Source organism: Cucurbita pepo, chromosome LG15 (genome assembly GCF_002806865.2).
Source record: "Cucurbita pepo subsp. pepo cultivar mu-cu-16 chromosome LG15, ASM280686v2, whole genome shotgun sequence".
Classification (NCBI taxonomy): Eukaryota; Viridiplantae; Streptophyta; class Magnoliopsida; order Cucurbitales; family Cucurbitaceae; genus Cucurbita; species Cucurbita pepo.
The window spans coordinates 1,863,769-1,875,841 of record NC_036652.1 but is presented as its reverse complement, the minus strand read 5'-3'; the positions used below and the strand labels follow the sequence as shown (position 1 = coordinate 1,875,841).

The 12,073-nt window shown below is 42.3% G+C and overlaps 1 protein-coding gene across 1 annotated transcript; it reads left to right on the top strand.

Annotated features, from left to right (window-relative positions):
* Positions 1-45: 45 nt before the first annotated feature.
* Positions 46-1,533, top strand: LOC111811932 (abscisic acid receptor PYR1-like). Its single transcript, XM_023699003.1, has 2 exons — positions 46-793; positions 1,157-1,533. Exons 1-2 carry the CDS (start codon positions 100-102, stop codon positions 1,219-1,221), a joined length of 759 nt encoding a protein of 252 aa, XP_023554771.1. The 5' UTR covers positions 46-99; the 3' UTR covers positions 1,222-1,533.
* The last annotated feature ends 10,540 nt before the right edge of the window (positions 1,534-12,073 follow it).

Here is a 12,073-nt window from a genome sequence, read left to right as displayed (position 1 = left end):
TTAAAAAAAAAAAAAAAAAAAAAAGAAAAAAAGAACAAAAAGTCTTCGCTCATCCGTCTAAAGCCCGACATTTGGACAAGAAAAGCGCTTAAAACATAAATGGAAATGGGTGAACCGTCAGAAATCGACCACCACCACCTCGACTCCGCCACCGCCGCCGCCACCGCCACCGCCTCCACCACCGCCACAACCCACCACCTCAACGTCCCGGCCGGATTATCTCAGCACGAGTTTGACGACCTGAAGCATCTCGTCTTCCAATTTCACTCCTACGAACTCCGCCCAGGCCAATGCTCCTCTCTCCTCTCTCAACTCATCCGAGCGCCGCGCGATGTCGTTTGGTCCGTCGTCCGCCGCTTCGATAAGCCTCAGATTTACAAGCACTTCATTAAGAGCTGTTCCGTCGCCGAAGACTTCATAATGACCGTAGGATGCACCAGAGATGTCTATGTAATCTCCGGCCTCCCGGCGGCGACGAGTACAGAGCGACTCGATATACTCGACGACGATCAATATGTGACAGGTTTTAGTATCACAGGCGGCGACCATCGATTGAGGAACTACCGGTCCGTAACGACGGTGCACGAGATGGAGCGCGATGGTCAGATCTGGACTGTCGTTTTGGAATCGTACATCGTTGATGTGCCGGAAGGGAATACGGAAGAGGATACGCGTCTATTTGCAGATACGGTTGTGAAATTGAATCTGCAGAAGCTTACATCCGTCACGGAAGGAATGGCTCGTGCTGCTGCTGCTGCTGCTGCTGCTACTGCTGCTGCTACTACTGCTGCAGGTACTACATCTACATCTTAATCACCACACAGATTTCAGAAAGAGAGAACGAAAGATTCTCGGAAAAAGAAGAACAAACGAAAGAACTATTGAAAAAGAAAATGATAGAGAGACATCATATTTCTTAATTTCTTCTTCTTCTGCTTCATCTTCCTTCTTAATTTTGTCTTCTCGTTGTGTTGGGGGAATCTGGTGTGCGACTGTGAGTATGGATTTCTTGAATGAAGAACAACGAAATAGCTTCTACTTCCAACAAGAAAACGAACTGATATTGATATTTATCAAGTATTCTTTAATTTCCTTACTCATTCTTCCTTGATTTTGTTCTTAATTTGTTCTCACTCGTTTCTTCTCGTTGTGTTAGGGGAATTTGGTGTGCGACTGAGTATGGATTTCTTGAATGAAGAACAACAAAATAGCCTCAACTGATATTGATATTGATCAAGTATCCTTCAATTTCGTTACTCATTTTTTGCTTTCATTCCGTGTGCTTCAGTTCAAAATTTGAATGATTATGATAGGAATGAAGTATAACAGTGACATTTCAGGCCATATATGCAAAATCTGAATGGCGGTTGCGCTTCTGGACATACATGTATGTACTCTGTACCATTGATCTCTCTGTAATTTACTCTGTTTTTCCTGTGTTTGGGGCTGAAATTGGAAAGTATGTAATGAGTTTTCTTAGGGTTCTTGAATGTTCATCCTTAAAGAAAAAGAGAGAAGGTTAGTTTGTGTGGCTAAGTCAGTGCATTGATTAGTTGATAGTGATTTTTGAGAGAAGATGGGCAGAGGGTTTAGGGTTGAATGGATGTAGATGAGGAGGAGGAGGAGGAGGAGGGGAGAGCATTATGGATGAACAAATGAATCCATGGCTATGCTAAAATGGGGACAGCAATGAGTAGGCCATAGGACCCTTTTGTCTTAAAGCTCCCAACAAACACTAAAAATGAGAGAAATCTGTTGTTGTTGACCCAACCTTTTCTGCACTTGGGCATGTGCAATTTCCCCCTTTTAGTGTAAGACCCCAAACCGACCTTCCCAAGCCCTCCGATAATAGATATTGTCCGTTTTGATTCGTTACATATCGTCGTATGTCTCACGGTTTTAAAACAAATCTATTAGGGAGAGGTTTCCACACCCTTGTAAAAAATGCTCTGTTCCCTTCTCCAATAGGTGTTCCTTGGGAGCCCAGTATCCTCACTAGTACATTGTCCGATATCTGGCTCTAATATCACTTGTAACAGCCCAAACCTATCGTCACTAGATATTATTTGTTTTGGCTCATTACTTACCGTTGTCAAGCTTAGAATCTCTCGTGTAACATCCTAAACCCACCGTCAGTGGATATTGTCTGTTATGGTCCAAGCCCACTGTTAGCAGATATTATCCGTTTTAGCGTATTACTTGTCGTCGTCAACCTCACGGTTTTAAAACGGATTTAATAGAGAGAGGTTTCCACACTCTTGTAAAAAATGCTCCGTTTCCCTCTTTATCAGATGTTTCTTGGGAGCCCAACGTCCTCGCTGGTAAATTGTTCGATATCTAGCTTTGATACCATTTGGAAAAGCCCAAACCCACCAGTAGTAGATATTATTTGTTTTGGCTCATTACTTACCGTTGTCAAGCTTAGAATCTCTCGGGTAACATCCTAAACCCACCGTCAGCGGATATTGTCCGTTATGGCCCAAGCCCACTACTAGCAGATATTGTCCGTTTTGACCCGTTATGTATCGCCGTTAGTCTCACGGTTTTAAAACGGATTTACTAGAGAGAGGTTTCCACACCCTTGTAAACAATGCTCCGTTTCCCTCTCCATCAGATGTTTCTTGGGAGCCCAACGTCCCGCTGGTACATTGTTCGATATCTTGCTCTGATACCACTTGTAACAGCCCAAACCCACCGTTAGTAGATATTCTTTGTTTTGGCCCATCACTTATCGTTGTCAAGCTTAGAATCTCTCGTGTAACATCCTAAACCCACTGTCAGCGGATATTGTCCATTATGACCTAAGCCCACCGTTAGTAGATATTGTCCGTTTTGGTCTATCACTTATCGTCGTCAATCTCACGATTTTAAAACGGGTTTAATAGAGAGAGATTTCCACTCTTGTAAAAAATGCTCCGTTTCCCTCTCTGTCATATGTTTCTTGGGAGCCCAACGTCCTCGCTGGTACATTGTCCAGTATCTGGCTCTGATACCACTTGTAATAGTCCAAACCCACCGCTAATAAATATTATTTATTTTGGCCCATTATTATCGTTGTCAAGTTCACGATTTTGAGGTGTTACACTTCCTCTCCTCTTGATTCAAAAACCAATCCCCAAGTTATAAGACTCCAAGTTTGGTATACCTCCTCACCTCATTAGGGTTTCCTTCCTCTTTCAGTTTGATATTAGAAACCCACCTAATGCCCCCTTTCTTCTTGAAAGAATTATTTCAAATCCCGTTAAATTTTAAGTTTAGTCTCTCATTCTTGAACTGATATGTCAATGATCTTTTAGGTTAGATTATAAGTTTAGTCTCTGAATTTTGATATTTTGTTTTTGTTTATCTAGTCTATGAACGATCAAAAGTTTCTAGTTAATTCTTAAATTTGAATTTTTACAAAAGGGAAGCGTAGTTCAAATTACAAAGTTTCTAATATGTTTCTAAACTTAGACTTCATCCAATATTTTGTCTACTGTTTTTAAAGTTTATGGTCTTTTTAGCAATAAATATATAAAATAGAATAAATAGAATCTTTTAAAGCATAAAGTAATGTGAAATATTTTATTCTTAGTACAAAAGTTTAGATCTAGATGTTCTATCTTGAAAGTTCTACATCAAACTATTTAATCTTAATTATTTTACCTTCTTTATTTATTTATTAACTTCATGTATTAATATATTTAAAGATATTAAATATAGAGAGAAAAAAATGAAGGAAACATTTGAACCACGACCAAATGAACGAGTTATTCTGGGATCAACATTTAAATATTTGTAATTTATATTACTATTATAAGTTTGAACATAATTGAGCTAAGTCAGAAGACGAAGATAGAGTTTACAAAGGGAGAATCAAATGAAAGATTAATTCGATTGAATTCCCTGATTGAACAAGGTAAAGCGCCAGCCCTTCTATTCCCTTGCCTTCTTTCACTCGGTAAAGCAAGTCCATTGCCTTTTGAACCTTCTTGAGTTTCAGCCGAGACTAAAGGAGGTTTCCTTTGTCCCAAAAAAATGAATAAAGGGGAGATCAGATTGGTTACAGTGTTTGAAGGGAGAGGGGTAGGAGAGAATCACTGGGTAAACTCATTCACCTGTCGGTTGAACAATCCCATTGCCTGAACTACTAAAGGAACTGGTACGGGCTATTCTTCTCCCATTTTGGGCGGAACAGGTCTACTAATTCTTTGATTCCAGTTAGTAAGAGGGATCTTGAACTAAGAAATAGATTCTAGAAGCTAAACGAAGATTAGTTTGACAGATTGAACTCTTGAACTCGGGTTTCACTATTCAAAAGTGAAAAAGCTGGGTTTAACATGGAAAAAGCGTCATATTCAGATTGACGAGATCATTTGTTATGCTAGAGTAAACGAGAGATACATGGAAGAATCCAGATCACAGTCGAAAGAGAGTGATCCTAAAGATATAATAGTTAAGAAAGACTAAAAATAATTGAAAGTTACTATCTATACGCATAAAGTGTACCTTCCAGTGTGTAACAACTCAAAGATCATGAGTTTACAAGTGGGGAATACTATCTCTATTCGTACGAGTTCTTTTGGGGAAGCCCAAAGTAAAGCTGAGAGCTTAAACTTCTAAGTGGACAATATCATACGATTGTGGAGATACCCTTTTCTAATTTAAGCAAATAGTTCGACAAAACTTGAACAAATAATTAAACTCAACGTGGAAACCTCTTATGCTAGAGAAAAACATAAAGATGTTAGAGTTGCCCCATGTTCGACTTCTCCCATTTGAACTAACCGGTTAGATTTTTTTTTTTTTCGTTTAGGTTCGGTTGAATTTTTGGAAAATTGATGATTCATATTAGTTTGTAGGTTGAATTTTTTTTGGTCGGGTTCACTCGACCAACCTGAAAATAGAGTTAGAGTCCAACACAATCATACTCTACTTTTTAAGTAACTTTTGCAACCAAGGTAAGTTATGCTGTCAATGGTAAATATTTGATATTTAAATTTTATAAAATTTTAGTTATTAATTTAATATATATTATGGATTAGTAAGATTTTTTAAAAGAAAATGTAACGACCCTAGATTTCTACCTACTCAGAGTCGCTGCTAATGTCTCGTGCTTATGTCTAATGCGAAAATATAACTCCTAAAAGAAAGCACCATCTATAATAAAAGTCGAAAACATTTAAAACATTATCTTTTCTAGAAAAACACAGTCATGTCATGGTCTTACCTGTTTAAATATAAAATATTGAATTTCAAAAAAATAAAAACAATTACAAAATAAAATAATTTAAAACAATTAAATGCAAAACAACTTATTTTAACTTAAGACTAGGAGTTTGAATATGAGTCTACCTTATGCACGTGCATAGTCTCTATATAGAGGACAGAGACATCCGATAAAATTAGCAGCGAATTTGAGTAGGTAGAAATTTAGGGTCGTTATAGAAAAACAACTTGACAACCCAATCCAACCCAATCTGAATTCTATTCGAGTTGTTTGGGTCACCAACATAACCAACCTAACTCAATCTATGTACATCCCTAAGAAAATATGCGTTTTGTCACAAATTAACAATGGTATCATTAGGTCGAAGTTTTCTCAATTAGCTTACGATCAATTTGTTTATCGAAAAATATGACAATAAGAGCGTCGAAAAGGACTTTGGGCCTCATTTTGTTGAGAAAGAAGAGGGAGTAGTAGGCAATAATGAGTGGGTGTGTGCAAGTTGGCAAGTTGCAAAGAAAAAATGAACATCTAGGGAAGCAAAAGGGTAAATAGATATCATAAGTGGAAAGCTTTTGATACTCAAAAAGATCATGTTTGAATATTGGCATATAGAAAGTAACACCTTAACGAACACTATAATTTGGAGTGGGTATCATCAAACCAAGGAAATTTATAAATTTATGAATAACGTGAAACCTAGAACGTGTAATTTTTACTACATGAAAATCAACATCCATTGTGTGATACCTGAAAATTTAATCATAGCATCAAGGACTTTCATACGGTAGCGTCCCTAATTTTCTCTAACCTAATTAATGACGTTACCTTGTACTTGTATAACGAAAGAACGAGAGTTTACGTAAGATAGTCTCAATAATGACAATACGTTCATTATTATAAGTAGTTCATACCTGGGGAAAAACAATAACGACAGCCTAACCTAGAAATAATCAACAGTTAACTAGAAGAACAATTGCAATAACTATCATCCGAGAGAATCCAACAAGACGCCTACGACACTACAAACCCTTCTTAAGACTTTCATGGCCTTTGCAGCGTTCACTGTCAGCTGTACATGGAGGTCTTGCCCTTACCTAAAAACATGGGTAGCACGTGGCTTGAGTATTATATAAAATACCCGGTAAGTCGCCCCACTGTTGGGGTTAAGCATATAATCATACATTAGGATACATTCGATTGCATACAATACACATACATAAGCACAAGTGTCAAAAGAAAGAAAACGAGAGAGAGGTCGGTCTTCCATTCCTTCCCATGGCCTTAGACCCTTGCTTTGTCCAGGCAGGGTGGATGCATGGTACTTTCCCACACATGGCCCACGTGCGTGACTGTGGGACCACCAGGCGAGTTCGCATGCGAACTCCCTGGGCTTGACTTAGTCGGGTACGTATGACATACAATACCGGACGCCACGAAAAATGAGGGCCTGCATGATATCGTAGCGAACACAATATCGAATGTACGCGTCCGTACCATCATTAGCATAACGGGGGAAGCTCCATGTACATAACACATAGCGTGCATGAGGTCCTTAAGGTTTACCTCCATGTCATTATACATACAACGTTCCATCCCCTCACTGCATTACATAGCATAACTGGGTTAAACATCGAGTAAGCATATCGTAGCATACTAGTCATCACATTCATGGCATGTGAGGTTCTCATTACAATCATGACATGTCAATCAAGCTCATACATACAGGGTAGCAAACCGTGGCACAAACATCACATACATAAATATGGCCTACATCAGCGTTTCACAGCAAGAACATATAACCTAGCATACATCAACAACACATATGGTGCATGCAAGGGCCACAGGGCACGCACCATCATACATACATAACTAACACCAACAGTAAGGTTACTTACCTCCTTGGCCTTGGCTGAAGTCACCCACAATGCTAACTCCGGCGCCTAACTACCTCCTATAAGATAACATGATACACTTAGAGCCCTTTCACAACTAGCTCTTATGCCTAGCTACCAAGGTACGTCCCTATCACAGGCTGTTTTATCAAAATGGAGTTATACTGACCTCAGATGGTTGAAACAAGGGTGGGAATGGCTTCAGAAGGGTCGAAAACCTAGAAATCAGTATATTATTTGAACATCAAGCCGCTAAGCTGAGAGTGCAACGGAGCCGCCGATGAAGCCAAAACCGACGAGCTGCGAAAAACACTGACGGCGCAGGGTTTCTGGATGCGTCTCTGGTTTGGGTTGAAAGGGAATGAGGCCCAGTGGTGGTGTTCGAGCGCGGCCTACGAGGTGCGGGCTGCATGCTAGCCGAGACGAACTTGTAGAGTGCCGAGGGCCGACCCGTGCCCGCCGCTTCGTCTTCCTCGCTCTGAAGCCTTGACAACCCTAATCACGGGACTTGACTACTATCACCGGTGGGATCGTCGTTCGTCTGTCTCCGGTGGCGCGTCTGTCTCCCCTTGCCCCGACGTACACTAGCGCCCGCTCCTACCTAAAGCTCGCGGCGTTATCAATCTCCCAACCCGATCTGACTGCCCCTCGCTCTCGCTCACGGTACAGCAATGGCTGGCTCACCGAGAGGCAGCCACTGTGACCCTAGGGTTTAATGGGGTCCGAGGGAATCCCACCGAAAATCGCGAGATTTTTGGCACGCCCTTTTTTTTTTGTTTTGGAATGTGTATCGTTACATCACTCCTCCCTGTTAAGGACTTTCGTTCTCGAAAGGGTTTGCATCCATGAACAACTCTAGGTACTTCTCCCTCATCTCATCCTCTCATTCCTAGGTGGCCTCCTCTGCTGATTGGTTCCCCTACCACACCTTGATAAATGCAATTTCTCTGGTGCGCAAGGTTTTTATCTTGCGAGGTAGGACCCCCACTGGTTTCTCCTTGTATCTTAAGTCTTCGGTCACGTCCAGAGTCGAATAATCTATCACGTGCGTGGGGTTCGCTAAGTACCTACGAAGTGTCGATACATGGAACACGTTGTGTATGGATGAGAGAGACGGGGGTAGGGCTAACCTATACGCAACGGGTTCGATTCGCTCCAAAATCTCGAAGGGTCCTATGAAGCGCGGACTTAGTTTGCCCTTGCGTCCGAACCTTAGAACACCCTTCATGGGGGCCACCTTCAGGAATACCATGTCGCCCACTTCGAACTCCAGGTTTCTTCGTCTTGAGTTCGCGTAACTCTTCTGTCTAATTTGAGCAATGCGCATCCTCCCCCTGATCTGCTGCATCGCCTCGTTCGTGACTTGGACCAGCTCTGTACCCACCAGTTCCCGTTCTCCTACCTCGCCCTAGCATAATGGTGTCCTACACCGCCTTCCATACAATGCCTCGTACGGTGCCATACCGATTGTCGCCGGGTAGTTGTTATTATAAGCGAATTCGATAAGGTGCAATTTCAAGTCCCAACTCCCAGTGAAATCAAGTACACAGGCCCCCAACATGTCCTCTAGAATTTGGTTCAAGCGTTCCATCTGTCCATCGGTCTGTGGGTGATACACTATGCTGAAGTCCAATCGAGTGCCCAACGCTTTCTAGAGTCCACGCCAATATGCTGAAGTAAAACGTGGGTCTCGGTCTGATACAATCGACACGGGGACCCCATGTAATCTGACGATTTCCTTCATGTACAGTTGTGCCCAATTGTCTACTGTATAGGTGGCCTTGCTGGGGAGGAAATGTGCTGACTGTTGTATTTCGATAGGGAAATCCTTTTCTTTTCGGTGAGAGGAAATCGTTGACAGGAAGTTGTTGGAAGAAAATAAAACGCGTAAAATAACAAAGAGAGAGAATTGCTAAAATTTTGACTGTGCTTAAAATCAGGTTGTTAAATCTTCTGAACAGATTTAACTATTTAAATATAATTTATCGTAAAAATGGTTGGAGAGTGGCCAACTAAATCTATCACTTCCTACAAAATTGCCGTCTAAAACTTTGGTAATCCATTCGACGTGTTTGTCAAATGGTCAAACGGAGGTATTCAATCAACTAATGAAATCGTGTGAATGTAAATAAGGAAAAACTCAGGTTTTATTTAACATTGACTTTGTCAATCTGTCCACGACCACCCATATGACAGTGTAACCCTTCAACGTCTTAGGTAGGCCCACTATGAAATCCATGGCGATGTTCTCCCACTTCCATTCTGGTATATTGAGGGGTTGTAGTAATCCTGCTGGTCTATGTCTGGGTGCTTTAACCTGTTGGCAAACTAAGCATTTGCCGACAAACTGTACGATATCTTCTTCAAGCCACACCACCAGAAGTGGGGTCTGAGGTCCTGATACATCTTCGTACCGCCAGGGTGCATGACGAATGGGGAGTTATGCGCGCTTCTCTCAGTATTTCACCCCTCAATTCCCCTATCGCCGGTACACACAAGCCAGTACAGTAACCCACCATCTGCTGACTTGGAGTACCCACCACCTGGTTCTGTCTCCATTTCGTTAAGTGCCCTCGCTAAACTAGAGTCCCTTGCCTGCGCCTCAATAATTCTCTGCCGAAGGGTGGGTTGTACAGTTAGCCGAGCCAGTTACACCTTAATACCTTCCAAGGCTACTGCTATTTCTGCTCGCTTGAAGTCTACCTGCACTCTGGGTTCTTTCGTGATTAGTGCCGACGAATGCGCTGTCTTCCTACTTAGGGCATCTGCAACTACGTTGGCCTTCCCGACGTGGTACTGGATATCTATATCATAATCCTTGACTAGTTCTAGCCACCGTCATTGTCTCATATTCAACTCCTTCTGGGTGAAGAAGTACTTCAGGCTCTTATGGTCGGTATAGATCTGAGTCCTCTCCCCATACAGGTAGTGTCGCCATATCTTTAACGCGAAGACTACTGCTGTCAGTTCCAAGTCATGCACAGGGTAGTTCTTTTCATAGTCCTTCAGCTGTCTGAAGGAGTAGGCAATAACCTTCCCAGGTTGCATTAACACGCACCCCAGACCCTTCTTGGAAGCATCACTGAAAATGACATAGTTCCCTGTACCATCAGGCATTGTGAGCACGGGTGTGGTCGTAAGTCTCTCCTTCAGGTCCCGGAAGCTTGCCTCGCACTCCTCAGTCCATACGAACGCTGTAGCCTTTCGAGTTAGTCGTAAGAGGGGTGCCACTATCTTGGAAAAGTCTTGCACGAAGCGTCGGTAGTAGCCTGCCAGACCCAGAAAACTCCGTACCTCAATCACAGTAGTTGGACGGGCCCAGCCGGTGACCGCTTCCCCCTTGGCAGGGTCAACTGATACTCCTTTCGCCGATATCACATGTCCCAGGAACGAGACTTCTCGTAACCAAAACTCACACTTCGAGAATTTGGCATAGAACCTATTTTCCCTCAAGACTGTCAAAGCCTTCCTCAGGTGCGTTTGGTGTTCCTGATTCGTCCTTGAATACACCAGGATGTCATCTATGAATACAATGACAAAGGTATCCAAATATTCCTTGAACACCCGATTCATCAATTCTATAAACACTATAGGAGCATTAGTGAGTCCAAATGACATTTCCACAAACTCATAATGGCCGTACCTTGTTCTGAAAGCTGTTTTTGGCACGCCCTCGTTTTTTATCTTGATCTGGTGGTAACCTGAACGAAAATCAATTTTTGAAAACACTGTGGCCTCTCTGAGCTGATCAAACAAGTCCTCGAGCGTGAGAGGGGGTACCTATTCTTCACCGTCCTCTTATTCAGTTCCCTGTAATCAATACACAAGCGCATGGAACCGCCTTTTTTCTTGATGAATAATACCAGTGCACCCCAAGGTGACACGCTCGGTCTGATAAACCCCTTGTCTAGCAGTTCTTGTAGTTGCATCTTAAGTTCTTTCAGCTCTGCTGGTGCCATGTGATACGGGGCCTTGTATATGGGGTCGGTTCCTGGTTCCAGTTCTATAGAAAAGTCGACATCTCGGGATGGGGGAATCCCTGGCAAGTCCTCTGGGAACTCACTTACTACAGGCAACGCGGTTAGGGAGACGCCTTCTTCCTTGATCCTTGCCACGTTGGCTAGTATCGCCCAGGCCCCGTGCTGGACCAGCTTCTTCGCCTTCATCATCGATATCACCTTGGACATTGTACCCAGATTGGTGCCCTTGAATCTAAACCTAGTCCTCGACGGTGACGTGAAAATGACCTCCTTCTTGTGACAATCTATGCTAGCATGGTTTTCTGCTAACCAGTCCATGCCTAGGATTACATCATACACGGTCATATCGACCACCATTAAGTTTACACCCAAGCTAACCCTTGATACTACTACGTGACCATTCCTTACCCTATAGGCGGCAACCATATCCACCCCTGCCAGGGTGCCTACTAGAAAATCATGTAACAAGGGTTCTAATACGATCCTTGCTTGACTAACAAAATCAGTGGAAATAAAGGAGTGCGTAGACCCGGAGTCAAATAACGTCAAAGCAAAATGGCCAAGGACGGATAGTGTACCTATCACCGCCGCATCCGGGTTTTCCACGTCCCTGTTGGATTTCGATAATCGGCCAGGGAAATCCTTTCTTTTCGGTGAGAGGAAATTGTCGACAAGAGGTTGTTGGAAGAAAAATAAAATGCGTAAAATAATAGAGAGAGAGAAGGACTGAAAGTTTGACTGCTCTTCAAAATCATGTTATGAAATCTTCTGAACAGATTTCCTATTTAAATATAACCTATCCTAAAAATGGGTAGAGAGTGGCTAACTGAATCTGTGCCACTTACTAGAAAATTGCCGTCTAAGAATTCGCTAATCCATTCGACGTGTTTGTCAAATGGTCAAATGGAGAATTAAATGTAAACGTGTGAATCTAAATAAGGAAAAACAAAGGTTTTATCTAACAATCTCCTCCTAAAACCTGTGTTATATCT